At 42.5% G+C, this 20,769-nt stretch overlaps 1 protein-coding gene across 2 annotated transcripts in view; it reads left to right on the forward strand.

Annotated features, from left to right (window-relative positions):
* The window catches only part of dennd1b (DENN/MADD domain containing 1B), a 108,458-nt gene that overhangs the window by 20,217 nt on the left and 67,472 nt on the right, over positions 1 to 20,769 (forward strand). For both annotated transcript variants that reach the window (XM_067596544.1, XM_067596546.1), the window contains exons 3-4: positions 853 to 896; positions 19,674 to 19,723. In XM_067596544.1, the coding sequence (XP_067452645.1) occupies positions 853 to 896; positions 19,674 to 19,723 (94 nt within the window). The remainder of the gene's footprint in view (positions 1 to 852; positions 897 to 19,673; positions 19,724 to 20,769) is intronic.

The following is a 20,769-nucleotide window of genomic DNA, read 5'->3' on the forward strand; positions in this document are numbered from 1 at the left end:
TATTATTATTGTTGTACTATTTTTGTCTTTTTTTTATAACACATTACACACTGTTTAAATAAAAATGAACATTATAAGCCATCTGTAACTAAAACTAATGAATATTGTCACTGTCGATTATGTAATCTATCCGTTGCTTTGATTAATCAATTAGCGGGGAGTCTATAAAATGTCAAAAAGAATAACAAATGCCCATCACAGCAAAGATTTTTTTTAAAATTTAGTCTTATCGGCAGTCAAACCCCCCCAAAATATTCCATTTATAATAGAATTTTTGAAGCTGAACCCAGCTAATGTCTTGTAGTTACATGTAAATAGACTAAAACCGTTGTAATTAATCAGTTTCCTATCGATCTGCGAATCAATTAATCATCTCGGCTAATCTCTCAAAAATCACAAACCAAACTGTTTTAATTACGCCGTAAACCCTTTTAGCTCAGGTTTTACATCTCTCCAGCAAATACCCAGGCTTGTGTCAATGTAGAAATAATTAAGCAAACGAACCAGAGTTGTGTACGTGTTGATACGACTTTCTTAAATGCAGATGATTTGGTGTATAATATAAGCTATCATATCTACACTGAGAATATAGATTTGCATATTTACAGCACATACAGCCTAGACACTCTCTTGTCTTTTCACTGTGCGCTGCTGTGTGTGTGTGTGTGTGTGTGTGTGTAAGCGAGTATATAAGTCTAAGCGTGTGTGTACGTGTGTGTGTGTGCGTGCACAGACTCGCAGCAGCCACCCTTGCCCCCACCCCTCTCATTAATATGTATGTGTTCTGAGGCAGCTAGCGAAGACGGTGTGTTTCTCACCCGCTGATTAATGCTGTCTGTCAATTACCTCTAGATCCAACCGTGCTGTGGAGCTTCCCCCAGGACCACACAGACCAGGTTGGAACACACTCTGCTTTTTCATTCTTCTCTCACTCTCTTCCTCTCTCCCTCTCTCTCTCTCCAAATCTCTCTCTCTCTCTCTCGTTCACTGTTACAGACAACCTCTACCTCCTCCTCCTCCTCCTCCTCCTCCTCCTCCTCCTCTCCCATCTCCCTTCCTTTCCTAATGCCCTCACTCACCCTGCCATCCTGTGGTAACCCCCCCCCCCCCAACACCTATCACCACCACCACCACCACCACCACTCTCCTCCTCATCACTATCAGTGCTTCCTCTCCTCCTCTCTCCCTCTCTCTCCTTCCTCCTCCTCTCTGTCTCTCTCTGTCTCATTGTACGTCTGTTGCTGGTAATGAAAAGCAGTGAGCAGGTCTTCAATAACTGACGAATCAGTAATTATCATGCAACCGTGACAGGAATGCGCACCTCTGTTTTCCTCCTTCTCTCTCTCTCTCTCTCTCTCTCTCTCTCTATCCCATATCTGTTTGTATCCCTCGCTTTCTCTCTCATTGTCCGACTGTGTTCTGCTCCCTTTTGTTTCACATTTACGGCATTATTGGCTTCATTTTCAGTCTTAAAGCCAAATCTGCAGCTGTTTTGAAGTACTTCTTGGCATAGTACGTTCCTCCTAAACTAGTCGGAGGTAAGTATCGAAGGGTTGTACACACCTCAATCACTCTTACCAGGCTGGATAGTTGAAGAATCGTATTTTTCATGAGTTACCATATTAAAGGTTCATTCCAGTTTATTGCATTTTGGATTGCATCTTTGGTCGTCTTTTCTATTTATTGTGGTAACGTTATACCATAATTATCCTTGAAGCCAATCATAAAACCTGTCAATTTTCACAGGGGGACAACACGTGCACACACATATGTAAAAAATCTTTGGAATAATTTAAATTGATTTAATATCTTTTTTTTTTTTTTTTCATTTAAAAGGCCTGCTCTTTACCCTTAGAAAAATATGCTGCCTCAGCAGGGTGTCTTTGTTATTTCTCTCTGGCTTCACCTTCAAAGAACAACAGTCTAGATCCAACTTGATCAAAACGATCACACGGCCTGTAATAATAAGTGTATTTATCTCTTGTGTTGTGCACATTGCTCCATAAGAAGTTGAGGTTGAATCACTCTCCTGTTGTTGCTCCAGCATGTGATGATGCCATGACTCCTGCTCTCCGCTGCTGTTGCTTCTCAGGCAGCGTGCGTGTGACAATTAGTTAGTGGAAGAATGGCAGAAGACGGGGATTTGACAGCAAAGAAACAGGACATGCAACATATTGTTTCTGTGCCAAAAGCGGCCACAGACACTAAAAAAAAAAAAAAAAACAGGTCCTGGAGCAAATCACTGGACTGCAGCAGCCCATCACTGGAAGAAAGGGGGGAAAAAGATGAGAGAAAAAAAATAGAGATAAAGACAACAATATGTGTGTAGGCTAACTATCTCTCAACACAGCAGCCAAGCCACTGATTTTAAACAGCTCTCCTGCTTCTCTGATCCACTTGGAGGAATAAACGGGCTAGAAAGATGCTTCAGGCGATGTCTGCCTGCCCCACAATAACCAGAGGATGCTATGAGAGTGAGAGGTAGAGGGAGTGAGGAAACAAGAGTGTGAGCAAGAAATTACACACTTATGGAGGTAGTCACAGGGAATTGTAGTGATGGAAAAGGTCTAAAAAAGAGCAGCTGAAACCATGAAATATAAAAGAAAAAAAAAAAACAGTTTATGTGTTGACATGAGCCTGCCTCATCCACTTCTTCAACATGTCTCTTTTCTTTAGCCCCCCCACAACCTCACTTTTCTTTCATTCTGTTGTCGACCAGATCGTTTGTGTGGATAAGATGGCCCTTAAGATGGCTAGTTAGCGTGCTGTGTACAGAGGGATTGGCCCTTTCCCCCGTATACATAAAGGCTGTATTCACGGGCCTCATTACCAGGATTAGGGCTCCTTTCCTCCTTTGTGGGGCTGTAGGCTGGAGTCCTCTGTAGCCACAGACTCTGTCTCTTTCTGTGGCCCGAGCTGGCCAGCATATGGCAGCAGCAGCCAACAGTCTCCGCAGAGGGGCTCAGAGCTCAGAGCAAGGCCTCCTTTTGTTTAGGCCGTTATTGTTGCTCAGCGTAATGACATTTGTAGGCCGTAGGATCGGGGTGGAGGGGTTAGTCTACCCCAGGGGAGAAGGAAAGAGAGGGAGACAGAAAGAAGGAGAAAGAGAGAGGGAGAGGGATGGAGGGAGGGGGAGAGGCGAAGACATGCAGACAGACAGGAGTGTGGATTATGGAAATATGAATTGATTTTTTTTTTCTGTTCTGTGGTAGAATAGAAAGCTCAAAGGAGAACAGACTGCAGGCTGGCTGGCACGCCGGGGTGGTGCTGGGGAAATATGAAGTGAGAGGCGCTTGCTCCCTCTTTCTCTTTCTCTGTCTCTCTCCTCCCTTTTTCTTTTTCCCCTCCTGCTCCCCCCTATTCCTCCCTCAGCCCCTGAGACTCTTGATGCCTGGTCATCCACAGATGCCACTTGGATAGAGAGGGGAGAGATGGAAGAGAGAAAGAGGGAGGGGAAGGGAGAGGTGGCTAAAGCATATATTTGAATCGCAAGAAGGGCTTTTTTTTTTTTTTTTTTTTTTTTTCCAAATGAAGCAGACAGATGGAAATCTGTCCATTTCTTCTCAGATCTCATCCCAAAGTTGTGGAAAAAACGCAGCAGAGTGAACACACACACACACACACACAGTCACACACAGAAAATGGTTCTGCCAGTTAATTCTAGCTAACCACAGTGTGGTGTATAGAAGACCCACTTCTCTGTATAGAACAGAGGATAATATGATAAACATTCAGCAAGTTCCACAAACAGACGACCATTTGAAAACTTGAACAGACTGTGAGCAACTCCACAATATTTAAAAATGTAAAAAATTGGAATCTGCTGCTCTTCTCAGCCCTAAATCATAGGCAGAAACATATTTTAAAGGTTGACAGGCTCCAACAGTAACAATTTATTCATATTTTTATTTTCACATAAATCCGCTTTTGTGTTTCTGTTTATTTATTTAGTTTTGGGTCGTCATGATGTTTGCTATGTCATTTTCAGTGAATTTGGCTGCTGTCAGCCCACCGTGGAATTAACGGATTTAACAGACAAGTAATCAAGTCTAATCTCCAGGATCGTAACGGTGTGTGCTGTAGATTATGTCGTATGTCCAGACTCCACCCAGAGTGTCATTTCCTTCTGTAGAATTGTATCTCATTGGGAGTCTGATAACCTTGATTCAGAGTTGGAACTGATTTAAAATTGGAACGGGTTCATCATTGTATTTCTGAAGGAGATCAGACATTTAAAACCAGAGAATCCATCACAAGTTATTCAGATATTCATATATACTTATAATGGTGAAAGTAACAAAGGGATTATTTGCAAATTATGCAAGGGTATCACCTCAATAAACTAAACTCAACACTATAAGGCAATGTTGGGGGAAGAAGAGGTAAGAATGGAAATACCTGATGAGGTGTGGCGACAAGCCTGGGGAAGTATATTAACACTAAATGAACTGGGACCCAGTACTCTTGCTGGAGGGAGTGTAGATCAACTGGTGGATCATGCCTACATATTTTGGTATTGTCCTTATATTCAGTATTTTTGGAAGAGTTTTAGTTATATATAAATGTTTCTGTATAACTGATACAGTCTGAAGATTTTTATGGCTGCAAGTAAAAAAACAGTTAAACAATGCTAACTTTAGAGAAACCCCCCCTATTATGGACCTTTTCATAAAGACTGTCAACTATCTACACTCCATGGATTATATTATTTGTGTACAGAAACACAAGGGTGAAAAATACTGGATGAAATGGGATTATTACTATCAGGAAAAAGACACCAGATTAGTCTACACTCTGCTCGTACTCTTGTTGAAGACTCCATCTTCTGTTTCTACACTGATTCTTCTTTATCTACTGGATATACTTCCCAACCGTCCTTCTCTGCTGTGCTCTCTTGCACATTCCTTCCTTACAGTTTAGAATAAGCTTTCCTCCCCCGTTTAGTAGCACATCATTCACATACATGCACTCCCATGCATACACAGAGATAACTTTTTGTTTGTTTTCTTGGCATATCATGGTTATGCGTCATTCTAGTTGACCCTCTTAGTGCTATTGCTGATGACTGTTTATCTTCTCTCCTATGTGTCACTTTCTGTCTCCAGTCCTGTCTTTTCTTGCTCTACCTTCATCATTCTCTTTCTGTCCATATTTCTTTTTTTTTTTGTATCCCTCTACCCCTTCTGTTCCTTTTGCATCTCTTGCTCCCTGCTGGCTCATCAACCCTCTTGTTTCCAGAAACCTAATCTCATATTTCCCCACACAAGACACTGTTGCAGGAAATTGCAAATTACATATAAACTGCATTTTTTTTTCCCTGCCAGCCTGGGTTTAGCATAATATCCAGAGAGAAATAAAGGAAATAATGAATTATGAATAGATTTTACTGCAAGGTCTTCTCTCAGCTATGAACTAAAGGTGATGTTAACTCTCTGTGGCCATTCCAGACATTTTAATGGGGAACCTTTGATCTTTCCTGCTGTATACTGTATCGAGTTGACCGTATAACATGCTATTTTTCATTTATGCCAAGGCTACAGTAGGTGGAATTAAATCCTGAAAGGAAAATCTGTGCTTTGATAAGGACTCATACATTGCTATGTATAATCAGGTTGTGATATTTAATGCATTTTAGGATTCATGTTGTGAGAAAATGTAGTAATATACTTTTCCTTCTGAGCAATTTTCCAGTGACTCCCTACATTTCCTAGTTGACCTTTTTCATTAGGTTTGTTGCATACGGAAAATGTAGTCGGTGACTAGAGAAATTGCTGTTGCAAAGCAAGAGTTTCCTTAGTTGAGAAACCTCAGTCACTGTTCTTATATAAAACACATTATGTCTTAATTCTACTTTGTAGTTTGGACTAATAAGCTTAGATGGAGTAATTATTTGCTTTGTCTGTGATAGAGGTCTCCTTGTATAGTCATGCAAAACAAAGAGCCCAAAAAGAAGCTCTTGCCCTTTGGTTTAGTTGAACTGACACCAATATCTGATGTTTACAGCAGATGTTTTATACTGTGAAAGTACCTCCTTGTATCAGACTCGGTTGTAGCAGAGCTGCTAGCGTCTTAACATAAAGTCATATCTCCTGCTTTTTGGAAATTAGACAAAATAAGGCAAATATAGCACAGTCTACAAAATGGATCAATTATTCTGCCTGTAGCTGTGTTTTCAACAGTTTTAAATTGTTTCAGGCTTCTTTTTTTAATCTCTTAAAAATATGGTATTTGATTGTTTTTATGTTTCTTTAGTTTCACCTGCAGTTGACTTTTTTGAGAAGCCGTGACTTCACACTTTAAGTCGACTTATTCTCTGTTCACGTAGTCCTGTATATCCATCTCTGCTCAAAAGCTCACTGTCTCATCAGCCAGACAGAGAGAGAGAGGGGACAGACAAAGAGAGAGAGAGAAGGATAGAGGAAGAGGGTCTCCTGAGGCTTCAACCTCGGCAACTCAGAGCGTTGCTCTGACACCGCGCTCCATCAGGAAGGGCTGCCTGACACGCTGTGATTGGTGGCCACAACTCTGGACTGGCCTTGGGTGGGGGGAGGCAGGGAAGAGGCTCTTTGGAAGAGAGGTCGACCGGGCGGGTGAGGCAGCAGTGGTCTGAGGGATTGAGGTAAAGGCAAGGAGCTGGTGGACATGATTGGTGGCATTAGCCCAGAGGGAACTGAGTGTTGTCCCCGAGAAAATGAGGAGATCATGGTTGAGAGCGATGGTGGTGGAGTTAAGGTGGGTGTGAGGAGATTCAGTAGCAGGGGGCCAGAGATGCTAATTTGAAAACGATGATGTGTGGCCTTCAAGAAAGACCCTGTATGGCACCTGAAGGGGGGACTGATGTAGAAAAGTGACAGTCATATAGGTAGACGAGAGAGGAAAGGAGATGGAGAATGGGAAGTATAGGGATTAAAAAGAGATCTATGATTTAAAAAAAAAAAGGGTGACAGTGAACATTGGAGGGAGGTGAGAAAGTCCTGGGATTAGTAGGATAGGGAGGCAGACAGACGAAGAGAAGGTGAGAAGCATTTGGAATCACAAAATGGGACACATGGCAAAAAAGACGGAGGACAGTGAAAATCAGAGTGAGTTAGTTTGTGAGACAGAAGAGTTGATAGAGTCAAAGTTTTAGTACCGCAAAGCTGGTTGCAGATAACCACCTTCATATGAGTGAATGTTTCTATTACATGAAGAGTAACCATTTCCGCTTCAAGTTCCGCTAAAATACTTGTGTGATCTCAAATGTTGTCTGTAATCCAACGATAAGGGTGTTGTCTACATTTCCTGATTAACTGACAGATTTAGATGTGAAACACCACCATTAAGTGATATAATAGGTGATATACTTTCAATGACAGAGTAATGCACCACATGGTAGAGTTTGTGTAGCTGAGTGCGGTTGACAGAGGAAGGAAGGAGATGGTTGATAACAGGGGAGGAGATGATGCTTGAGAGAAAAGTACAGCACCTCTGTCAGACCAGAGGCTTTTTCAAAGGACAAAGCCAACTTCCCCACCCATCTTCCAGAAAGACAGGAGACAGAAAATCAGTGATGTTTTGTGGCGAACTGTGAGTATTTTGTCAGCTCTTTGGCTGCTGCTGCAAGCCAGTTTTGTGAAGCTGTAACAGTGAGACACAGGGTATGGGAAACGAAGAGATGAAAAAGATGGAAATTCATACCTTTTTTTTGTGTTTGTGTGTATGTGTGTGAACGGGTATAGGCCTAAATGTGTGTGTGCATGTATTTGTGGACATGTATGTGTGTGATGTCTCAGTGTGTCACAGGGTTTCGTCTTTCCCCTTCACTGCACCCTGACAGAAGTGTCAAACAAGGCCTCATATGATCTGTGTATGTCTTTGAGAATATGTGTGTGTATGTGTCTGGGTTGATAGTGTTTTTATTCTTCTCTCTAACCCTTTTCACCCCATATCCCTGGGGTGTTCCAGGGTCTTGCCTAATGGACAGTCTCGCCCCACTAAGCTGGCCTTTGGCTCGGGCACTGAGCCGGACGCCTAACTAGGGCCCTTTGTTGCTCATGGGTCCTGATTGTGCTGACCTCTGGGCTGCCTTCCTGGGAGAATAACGGCGGTGGAGAGGGAAGAGGAGAGCAAGGGGAAGTGTTTTTATGCCTCGCTGCTCACATTTCTCCAGCAGCGCCCAATGACTGGCAAAAAGAAAGTGGTGGTGTGTTTTGGCAATAGAGTAAAGTGTTGTCGGCTGCTCGTGTTTTCCAAGCCGCAAGTGGACAGAAGCGGATTGAACTACAGATGTAGCCATCGTACAAGTCTTACAAGCTAGCCGCACTTTGGTTGCACTGCCATTCTGCTTCCAGGAGGAATTGTTTCAAAAGATTTGAGCTAAAGTAGTTCCTACCTGGTCAGTGACTCAGAGATATGTAAGTGCAATATTGAAAGTGGCAATTGAAAAGAGAGACTTTCATGAGAATAAACCAGAAATATAATGTTTAAAAGATTGAATTTTTTGACATTTAAGAACTTAAGTACTGGTGTTGGCACAGTGCAATGCACTTGGATATTCATATTGAACACTAGACAACAACCTTACAGATAAAATGAGTTTATAGAATTAAACCCAAGTGTAGTCAAGCTTCATTCAAAGCACTCTTTGTTTGAAACTGTTTTTGTGCACATGGCCACAGTAAGGGAACAGAGACTTAAGAATAGGGAACAGGGAGATTTAGTCACGTGGTAAAACATTGTTCGACCTTGTTTCATTTTGAGGTCTTGATTCTATACTGGAGTTATCATGTCACGCAACAGCAATTCCATTAAAAAAAAACATGCATTATATTTGTACATGCTGCCAAACTCTCAACCTATAATGGATGCAGTCACAGAGGAAGAAGTAGTATATCTACTCTTGGAAACAGGTTGTCCCTGTCAACAAGCAAACTCGTATTTACCCGTATTGGATGCCAGACTTACTCTGGCTCTGGACAGTACTCTCACACATATAACGATGTGGCTTAATTGGCGTGCATTTTTTTCTTAACTACCCCCATGGCACAATCAGCAGCCACCAGCCAGACACGGAGATGGAAGCAGTGGCAGAACAAACAGGGTGCTGTGTAAAGGGAGAGGATGGAGAAAGGGGAAGGAGAAGGAGGAAGAGGAAGAGGAGAGTGCAGCAAGGACCTGACCCTCTCTGCTAGATTCCATGTACATCTGTCAATGAGACGTCCACAGCCAAATGTTTAGGAGCCGGTGTTGCGCTGCTGCTCCCCTGCTGAGCCTCAATGTATACATTCTTTGTGTGTATGTGTGTGTGTAGGAAAGTGCATGTGTGTGTGTATGTGACGCCATGTGTTAGAGGCAGGCCCACATCAGGGTTCATACAGTCGAGCGAAGCCCAGTGGGAGCTGAAAGCTTAAAGAAGGAAATCCCCCCCGGCTGCTTGGTACACACACACACGCACACACAAACACACACACGTGCGCGCGCTCTCTCTCTATCCCTCTCCCTCTCCTCCTGGCACTTCATTAATGAAGCCCATGCTTGTATGTTTGGGGCATATGCAGCTCTCTTGGCCCAACACTACAAGTGTGTGTGCGTATGTGTGTGTGTGCGTGTGTGTGTGTGTGTGTGTGTGTTAGGGAGTGAGACATCTCCCCCTATCACATGGTAATATATTCAGTGGAAGATCACGGCAGAGGCATAATACTGCCGCTCTCCCCTGTCTGAGCCCATCTGTGATATGTAGAAAGGACATCAGCAGGACAGGGTATTAGCACTGGAATAATGCACACTGTTATTGTTGACGCCACATACTTATTCTCCGAGCAATATGCCCCCTCACCCCATAACATAAATACATCCATTGTGGAAAAAGCAGAAAATAAATGAGTGCAGTACAATGGATGGCATGTATACTACCCCAGTGGAATGTTGTTATATTGGAGGTGACTCATTAACAGCTGATAGACGGGGAATGAGTTTGGAGCTGGACAGTGGGAGGTTAAGGGGACGTTATCCTTCTTGTTAACATGAATTATTGAATTCATTCTAAATGTGCATTATATATGTTATAAAAAGAAAACTGAGGCAACATTTTACCTCTATGTTAAACTTTAAAAAGTACACGGTTAAATGCAATGGCTTCTTGGACCCTAATTTCTCAGTAACATTTATATCCAAGGGGAGAATATAAGTAAGGTGTTGAGGTTGGTGGAAATACGTGCTGTTGAGCCCAAGCTGAGGCCTTCATTTTGTCCTCGGTTTACACATCTGTGAGGTCCTTAAGGATCCAAAAGTACAGATTTGAAAATGACAACTATTTTCAGCCAACAGGGTTTCTGCTCTCTATAGAGGTGGCACATACACATATGAATATAAACATACATAGATACCTGTCTGGTGTTGGCAAGTGTTTGAAGAAGCCAGAAGATCAATCTGCCACCTTCAACACCTCCTGAAGAAGGTAACTCTGGTAACATGGGACCATTGTTAACCAAAATAACCTCCCTCACCACAGAGACTGTGCACCAGAGGGGTCACTAGCAACAGAAACTTGTGGAGGGGGATGAAGAAAAAAAAAAAAAACATCTAGAAAGACAAAACTCCCTCTTCCCCCCCATCTCCCTCTCCTATCAGCCTGGGCAGAGCGAGCAAGAATGTGAAAATGTAACGCCCCCGTGTCAATTTGAAAGTGCACCTCATCGGCTCATGCTCATGTGCCCCTCCACCTCTCTCCACCCCCCCCCCCCCCCCCCCCTCTCTCCACCTTCCCCCTCTCAAGCAGCTCTGTTGCTTTGGTCCGGCTCTGAAGGCCGTTCTTATTACCGGCACAGAGCGCAGGTCAGAATGGCAAGCCGGCAGCATACTATTAAAGCCTAATGAAAGGAATCTCTGCAGGGTCTGAGGTCTGTAGCGGCCAGAGGAGGCTGTGTCTTTGCCCATTGTTCTTCTGCTCCTCTCCTCACTATTCTGTAGGTTTTTTTTTTTTTTATTCTATCTCTAAATCTGGCTTCTCTGACATCTCCCGTCTCAGTCTGTGTGTGTCTGTCACTGTCTTTGTGTCCGTCACTCATTTTCTGTCTTTTTCCTTTATCTTGTTCTCTCTCTCTCTCACTATGCATCTTTAAGTTTGTCTTCACCTACCTCTGCAACAGATGATGTTTGTTGAGTTACCCCTAAAATATATATTGTAACGGTGGGCTCACACAAGTGCACAAGTGGCATCTGTTGCCATCGCATGTTGTCAATAATACAACAATTGCAGAGACTTAACATGAAGCCCTTGAAGTAAATATCTGTTCACTTCCTGATTTTCAAATCAAGATAGCACTGAAAAGGTTCCAGTTGACTGCCTTGTAATTATTTATGCAGGAATCACTTCTTCTTTTAATTGAAGATAAGGAATTTATTACATTGATCTCCACCAGAGAATAGTCTTCATTTATGGCCCCTCAACAGGAAGGTCAGAGGTCAAGGTCACCAACAGAGCAGCAATCCTACAGTATCCTGCTCAAGACACAAATATGTCCTTAAATCAGGGATTAAACCCTGGTTGTCACTCTCTCATTATCCTGTCTTTATAACCTTCAGTAGCTGTGTGGTTCTTACAGTATGTTGTAAATTTTTTTCACAGGAAAATGAACATGTAGCTTTGTCATTTCTGCCATACTCTGAAAACAATGTTGTATTGTCAAAGACTGGTTTACATTGGCATTTTAAACCATAATATTACTCATGCAAAAATATTCCAGTAACCATCATACCTGCAGTTATTTTATGAGCTTATAAATTAATAGCATCGTCCAAGAAGATGTAGCAGGCTGGTTAACATTATTGGAAGTAAAAGATGCTGATATAGATTTTTTGATACTTGTAAAGCATTGGATTAATATGCTGTGGTCTATAACATGACAGTAGATTAATCTCTGGTTCCTTTTCCATATTTATTTGTTAATTATATGGATCATACAATGTGTTTGAATGTAAGGGTACTAGTATAGGAGGTATGAAAATCGACAGAAGTTGAAGAACTACGATTTTGCCCCTCTTTTTTTTTTTCCTCAGAGGAACAAAAATTGCTCATTATAACAGATGCTACCTATAGGAAGAAACAAATGTAATGTTTTTATTTCAATGCCCTATTAAGGTGATAAACATTTACACTTTCCAAGTTTCATCTCTCTTCTCGCTCATCCTTCATTTATTCTTCTGTTCCTTATTTCTGTCTTTCTTAATGTCTTCTCATTACAGCTTTACATCTGGTAACCTATTAATATCTGGTGCAATTTGGAGATAACTGTAGAAACAGGAAGTTGTACAGGAAGTTTGTTGTTTACAGTATATTAGATCACACTAACTCACCCCCTTTTCCCCCTAAAAGCACTGATAATAGTCAACAGTTCATTAGTTGTTTTGTACTAAAAATGTATTTGAGACATTTCTTTGTGACTTTTGTGTTTTTCTCAATTTTGAACCTACAATAGTTTTAATCTGCCAGTCTACCCAATCAAGGTTTCATACCATCATACATTTTTATTCTGCATTATTTATTTTTTCCTGTCTTTCTAAAACCAAGGCTCAGCTGTCCTTGTGCCTTTACACATTGCAAATGAATGCATATCCATGCAAATTCTTAAAAAAGAAAGGCTGAGAATTTGAATATTTTGCTTAAAGCTGCACCCAGGTCGACCCTGCCATTCGGCATTTGAAAGCAGTGTGTCTGTTTGAATACTGAGGATCTCTCTTTGTCATGTTCGCCAGAGGGGCTGGGTGAGCGAACCAGCACCGGCAGGATGGGCAGAGATCGGCTGGGTAGCTGCACACAGACAGACTAATTGGGAAAAGGGGGGCGAAAGGGAGGACGAGGGGTGTTGGTAAGGGTGAGGAAAAGGTGGGGTTTGCAGGAAGGGGGGAATCTAAGATGACGACAGGGGGTTTAGGAGGGAGGTGAAAGAGGACAGTGAGTTGGGGGGTGGAGGGAAAGATAGAGAAAAGAAGGAAGGGAGGAGGTGATGAAGAGGGCACAAGAGCGCACAAGAGGAAGAGGTGAAGGAAGGGTGAGTTGAGACACTGTGGTTTCCAGCACTGATGTGTTTGTGGCCCTGCTGACTATGTCATTATACTGTAGAAGCGCTGGCTGAATAACCAGGGTCCCTACCTGCTGCAATCCACTGTTGCTCAGAAAACTGCACTATACTGTGTGTTTGACAAATATGGAAGAGATTTCTTTGCTTAAATTTGCTTTTATGCAGTTATCAAACATATTCAAACTGGAAATGGTCTCTCTTAACTTCAGACCACCAAGTGTAATTAAAGCATATATTTAAATCCAACTGAGCGTGCACCAGCGGACATCCTCATATATAGTTTGGGATGACATTATTAATGGATTGTCCTGGGTTGTATGGTGTATGAATTTCAGCATTGTATGTCATGTAGAGTTGGACTGCTGTATGCATAAAAATGAGCAATTTGAGAACAAGAAGAAAATGAACTTTACTCAAGATTCACTTACTCGCTTTTTTCCGAAGTATTCAAGCGCATCTCCCGGCCTTCCTTAGCGGGTGGAGTATGCTCAATTGTCAAGGAGAAAGGCAGAAGCATCCCGGTTATCATAGGATTTTTACTTCTTCTTAGGTAGTAAACTTCCACGTCCATGTTATGTCATCCTCCTCTATTTTGAAATAAATTCATTCATTTACTAACTTAATCCACCACTGGTGATAACACATACTGACAACCTGACAGAATATTTATTTAGCCAACGTCGTTTATTATGTGCAGAGTTGTTTTTACATAGCTTCTTGATTAGTAGTTAGTATAGTAGTTAACAGTATTTTAATTATTGCAGCCCTTTTCTTTCAAGAATTTCTGGCAGGACTGACAGTGGTTCACCATAGATGAGCCTAAAGGTCATGAGTTTGAACCCTGAGTGAACGTGTAAGGCCACATTCAAACCAACATCAGCTCTGCGTGAGAGAACGCAGCCCTCTCGTTTATTCAGTTAAACAGAGCAGTGTCGGCCAACGACGAGGTTGAGTCTGGCGTAACTTTTGCTTTTACTTTCTAACATGAATGTCAAATTTCCACCGTCAACCTCGAAAGACAAAACAGTTGCTCCCAGGTTAACTTTACAGAGTTGTGAACTCCTGTCTATGTATTACAAACTGTTGTGCATTGTTCTGATGCCTGATAAGACTTTAAACGTCTCACCGGTACCTTAAACGACACGCCTCCACCAACGCAGCCTCCTGCAGTGTTTTAATGCAGGAGAGTTTTCAGTCTCTGGCTGTCTTCAGTCCCTGCTAATGCTATGGCTTCGTACTGTGAGTTGAAACTATTACATGGCTAAGGAGAGGGTTTTTACCCCCGTAGGAATAAAATAATTCAGAGCTGGTTTCATGCCCCAATCCCTTGATGACTTGTGCACATTAGCTGACCATGTGTGACACACTGCTTCAGGACTTAGCGTAGTCCACAGCTGAATCCTCGTGGAGATGCACAGATGTGTAGCGTACCATTGTGTTTTTGATTTTTGAATGCATTTAGCTACCTTCTCAGCTTTAATTGATTTCCATTCATTTCCATATGCTATGAAAAATCAACTTATAGAGGACTTGAGGTAGGTAATCCATCACAGTGAACATCTTGGCTGCATTATTTTGAGTTATGTTATTTTGTGTGGTAATGCAGCACAGACATTTCAAATCAGTCTGCACTTACAGTTACATTACCAGGAAATAATAAATTAACTTTGACAAAAATAAAAGCAGACAAGATGTTCACTGTGATGGATTATACAGTAAAAAAAAAAACACACATTCAGAAATCTAAAACAGTACAACATCACTTTGAAAACAGCTTACAGTAATGTAAAGTATATGTGAATCGTAGTAATGGGCTAACACATGCAAAAACTCTGATATGGTAAAGTCTGCTTCTAATATTGCTATACTAGTGGTACGTTTACAAATTTGCCTGCCACCAGCCTCCATTCCCTCTAAAACTACAGCCTGTATAGAGGGCTCTGGGGGCCAGGCTGCACTGAACTAGGTTGAGTTACACTGGGTAGCCAGCTAGATTGATCTGGCTGCAGTAGCCAGGGGAATATAAAGCAGGGCAGGGGCTTAAAGTCTGAGTCCCCCCAGGGAGGAGTCCTCGCTGCATGAGGAGAGGGGCATGAACTGAGCTACTTCTCTCTTTCTCCCTCACTCCCTCCCTCCCTCCCTCCTTTCCTCCCTCCTTCTGCCGTTGTGTCCGTTCATCGAATACCTTCCATCTTTCCGTTTCTGGTGACATTCACTGGGTCAGTCTCTCCTTCCACCTCCATCTTTCTTTTTCTTGATTTTTTTTTTTTTTGCTTCATAATTTATTATTTCCAGCATTTTGCCATTTTACTCTGTTCTCATTCCATCCCTCTTTGCATCCCATGTTTCTGTACAGTACTCCTCTACCTCTCTCTGTTTGCAAACATGTGGGAAAGTGAATATTGCTCATGAAGTTCACACTTGAAATCAAACACCATGGCTGATGCTGTTTAGTATTTAATCTGTTTATAAAGGTCATGTTTTTTTAAAAACTGGTTCGCATCATTCTGTCCACTTGCTATGATCTTGAAAGCTGGTTTTCCCCTTTTTAGTTGATGTTGAGCGGCCAAGAGGGGAGGTGCACGTATATGTGTGTTAGAGACAGTCAAGCCGAGCCCACACAGTATGATCTGTCACGTGTGAAATCCCTCAGTAAATGCTGTACGCCTCAACCATACATAGCTTAACCAACCACAATTACTTCTAAAAGAATCAGGGGTAGAGTAGGAATAAAAGTGAAGTTTAGGCCTATTTTTAAGAGTAGAAAAGCAAGACTGTCGCCCTGTGCAGCAAAGTTTGTTGCTCTTCCCTGCTGTATCGTGCTATTCTGCAGGGGTACGGCGCAAAGCTGCACAGTGCTGCTGTGTGCTGTTGTAGTGTTGTGGTGCAGTGATAGCAGGATCGTCCGCTGGGGGAACCCAGAGCATTCTGTCTCACTGAGTGATACCCCTGTCTCCACTCACGATAAACAGCACATACACACACACACACACACACACACACACACCAGCGTCTGCCAAGCTAGCAGCAGATTCCTCCCTCACCAGCCCCCGCCCCCCTCGCAAAGCTGCAAATATATTAGCTGCCTCTTTTTCTTTTGTCTTGGGAAAATGGCAAGCAGGGGGAGTATGTGTATGTGTGGTGGTGGGGGGCTTACTGTAGTAAGAAACTGTGGAAGAACACCCCCCCCCCCCCCCCTTTGTGCCATTCCTGTTTAGATATCCCTGTTGTATAGGGCCCAGTCATTGAGGGAGGAAAGCGGAAACAGAGTTACCAGTAATACAGGTATCATGTAGGAAACAGAAAACAGACTCGCAGATGAGGAAAAGAAAGATCGTCAGTGGCGAATCACACACGAGCAGTCTGCTTCTTTGGTTAAAACGGAAAGAGTTGCTGGAACAGCGACATTGTTGAGCTCAGCCAAATCACACAAAAAAAACATATTAGCTCACTTACCAATTGTGGTATCTAACCATACAGATAGTTTTGGTGTTATTCACACAGATATTAAGATATTTGTCTCTTCGATGCTAGATTCAACCACATCATCTCTTTGCATCTGGACTTGCTTTCTGCCAAAGAATTAGTCCCAAGGAAAACATTTTAATACTGAGGAATGTGAATACACACTGATTCCAGAAAAAACATTGTGCTTTTAAATGTCATTTTGTCATTTTTCGATTCAGTGAGCACTAAAAAATTATTTCCATTCACCTCCGTTGTATTGGGCTGGGGCAGAAATCTCAGACAGGGATATCTCAAAACCTGGACAAATAAAACCAAGTGAGAAAATGTTTTAGTAAATAAATAACTAGAATTGACCTTTTAACACAATCTGTGTTTTTAAACTGAGAGATATTTTTGCCTAAATCATTCGTTTGTGATAATGACTTACAATACAACAGTCAGGTAAAGACAAAAAGTGCCCCCCCCCTCCCTTTTCAGCAGTTTCCATTCAAAGTTTTTGATTTTCTTTATGCAAACAGCATTACACCTAATGATTAAATAGCTAGTCTCCACTCATAATCAGAAAAGAAGGGTAGTTGTCATATTTATGCAGGTATATTAAAGTTAAAATGATTAGTCTATAAATCTATTTACAGAGAGTTAATCAATTTAGATAGACATTTTTTGAGAAAATTTGCCAAATAATCATTGGTTCTAGTTTCTCAAATGATAAATTTGCTGATTTTCTCAGTTTTATATCTTTGTAAATGGAATATTTTTGGGTTTTGGACTGTTGGACAGAAAAAATAAACAATTTTAAGATATTACCTTGGGCTCAAAGAAATTCTGATGACAACAAATTGATAAACTGACTGATATATTGATAATGAAAATAATCGTAATCATAAGTTGCATACCCAAATGTATTACTATACATTGGTAGATAAAGAAGAAGGTAGATCTTGTCTGATTTAAGATCTGTCTTACAAGGATCAGCTGTCGATCGTTTCATGGCTAAAGACAGAAGATTACGGATGTCTCTGGAGTATATGATGGCAGTATACCTGAGGAAAGGGAACTGATACGTATACGTGGTCTTTAGAATGTATATATATAGAACATGTCTGCTGTTTCCATGTCACATTATACACACATACAAGCACATCACTTCCCACTGGTCCTGTTTGAGATCAGAGTCTCCGCAGCCCTGAGACTGTCACTCAAACGCAGATACCTGATGTGGGCGGGGCTGTGACAACTCTCAAATCTGGCAAGTCAAATGTTTTTATTTGCACGGAAAGCGAGTCCCCGTGTATGTGTGTGTGTACGCGCGTCTGTTTGGGTTTGTGTGCCATATGCAGTGCGCCAGGGAGGGCTCTCTGGAACATATTGGTGTGCGTACATAGTGGTTAATAATAGTAGCAAACGCATACAGCGATGGCAGCTCTGATGTGTGTGACAGTTTTACAGCCGCACACGCCAACACACAGTCACACACACGTACACACACACTCACACACACACTCCCACAGCAGAGACAGAGACCTCCTCTGCCACCGAGCCCTCTGTCTTTGTTGAGTTCTCAATTTTATCACAGATCCTGATAAGTAAAAACAGCCACTTCCCACCCACCCCGCCTCGCCTCCCCGCCCCTTCCTGTACGCTCCTCATGTGGGCACACACACTAACATATAGGCGAGTCAAGCTCAGCCACCCACACACACACACACACACACACACACACAAACACACACTGATACAAATGTACATGCTTAACCACCCTCTCACATTGAATACACAAAGTCCTTGAAGCAAGCAAGCACTCACATACATCATACACTCAGATGCACAAACACACACACACACACATACCCTCATCCCCCTTCTGTCATAGCTCATTGTTGCTGTTGCTTGCTTGTCTGTGGTTGTGTTATGCTGGGGTGGCAGCTTTAAGTTTTGGTAAGGAGGGGCGGGGGGGGAATCGGTGACTGCTCCCCACGGCGAGGTCTTAGCAACAGTAGGCAGCGGCGACAGAAGACACCCAAACCTGTCGTCCGGATCAGTCTCCGGGGGTGGCAGAGAGAGAGAGAGAGGGAGAGATTGACAGAGAGATGGTAGAGCAGCAGCATCATCACTCTCAGCTCGGACATCTCCGATCAGAAGACAGACAGACCTCGGGCTCGAGCTGGCCGAGCTTGGCACACAAGCCAAGATAAAGAGGGGCAAGTAAGTGAGGCCAGAGCACAGACAGCCACCCAGTCCCCAGGATTAGTCTCTGAGCTTGGCAGAGCCTGGCCAGAACTGAGAGCAAGGTAGACGAGCAGAAGGACAGACGGCAAAGAAGACCTGGTGCCCTGCGCCTATTCTGGGCCAGGTTAGTAGCCAGAGAGACGAGGAGACAGAGCGACAGACAGAGCGGGGACCTGGTGCATCGGTGGCTGCGTGGCTGGTCTGGAGTGGCTCACCCATATGGTGCTCTGCTCTGTTCCTGCTCCCTGTCTAAATCCATATGCCGCTGGTGGAAAGGTGCCCCCCACCCCTCCCCTCCCCTCCCACCTCGCTTGAAGAGCATACAGACCCTCCCCATACTCTCCCCCCCACCAACCCACAAGGGAGGTGTTGGGAGGTAAAGCCCTGAAGGCTTGTACCCCCCCCCCCCCCACCCCCCCCCTCCTACCTCTTAACCCCTCAGAGCTGCTTAGCCCATTGTCACTACAATCTGCCACCATAGCCTTGGTGTTGTGTCCTCTCTCTCTCTCTCTCTCTCTTTCTCTCTCTTCCTTCATCTTTTCATCTCCCTTTGGCACCCGATAATCGATGAACTTATTAACTGCTAATTATTCAAGCTGTGGATCGAGGATCCCTCCCTATCCTTGGAAAAAAAAAAGGGGAACCTTTCCACTCTGTTCTGCCAAATGAAGTGCTTTATATTGCCCATTCATTTGGATTAAGTGCATTTAGGCTGCAGTGTTCGGGATGTGAGGACTTTGTCAGATTGCTATCAGCAGCGTTTAACATTAATCCTCATTTTGTTCAGCCACTTGATAGTGCCCATTTAGTGGAAGCCCAAGAGATTTTTATATTGAAATACACACTTATTATTTGTTTTCCCTGTGATGTGTGTTTCTCTATAAATGGTGTTTGCCTCTCTCTGTTCTGGTTTCTCAGGAGGTCCTTCAGACGATACCAAAGTTCTGCTTTCCCTTTGACGTGGAAAGGTACGATTCCTCTCCCTCTCTGCTTCCTTGTTTTTTTAGCACTGCACTCACACACACACACACACGCACAATATTATATTACACCTAGCTCTCCTCCCACCTACAGACACGTGCTTTAAAACATGCATGCATTAAAAAAAAATAAAGGAGATTATGTGTATTCTGTGCTTCACGTAATTGTGTTATGATAAAATTAGCATAATTTGTAGAGACAGTCACTTGACGATTTATTGATTGTCAAAGTGTAATAATGAGTTTGTGTGTCTGCATGTTTGCACGTGGATATGATTTAAAGGAGCCTTTTAGGTCTTAAACCCCAACAAATGTGACATTTTCTTACATACAGTTTGTACTGACAAGCAAGCAGCACAGCTGTTAGCAAAAATATCCCCAGAAATGAAAATGCTGTGATGGTGAGGTCACATGTTAATGATGATGAAGATGATGATAACGATACCAACAAATTTAATTAAGGATGATGCTGATGAGGTCATCACTGACCGGCCCACTTGATGCAAACTGCACAATAGCATGTTTATCACTGCATGTGTGTGAAAGAGTCTAAGGACATGCATTTCCCTATATTATATATGTCCGATCAGGCCGGCAGCTTTCTGAAAAGCAATGGGCTTTCATTTGCAGCAAGGAAAATGACATGTTAAAATTCTCATTGTAAGGACACAGAGAGAGAGAGAGAGGTAGGGTGTGAGGGTGGACTGTGTGTTTTTTTTTTTACTGAAGCTGAGCTGCTGCCATCTAGTGGTTTAGGGGTGTACTGATCTACTCTGGAGTTTACCTTGGGGTTATAAAAGCTTTTTTTTTTTTTACACTTTTTCAAGCAGCCATGCTAGAGATATGTGACATTAGATTAGGACCTTGATTTGAGATTTAGCTCATGGAGAGATTTATACTGAGAAAAAAGAGTTTCTGGTTCAGCTAGACTAAATTGTGTTATATTGTATTTTAAATGTACATGACTTCATGGATTTACTGCACCCTATTGTATTCAGTTGATTGTTAAACCCTGATGTGCTTTTGATCATTTG

The sequence above is a fragment of the Thunnus thynnus genome, chromosome 8 (assembly GCF_963924715.1).
Source record: "Thunnus thynnus chromosome 8, fThuThy2.1, whole genome shotgun sequence".
Taxonomy (NCBI): Eukaryota; Metazoa; Chordata; class Actinopteri; order Scombriformes; family Scombridae; genus Thunnus; species Thunnus thynnus.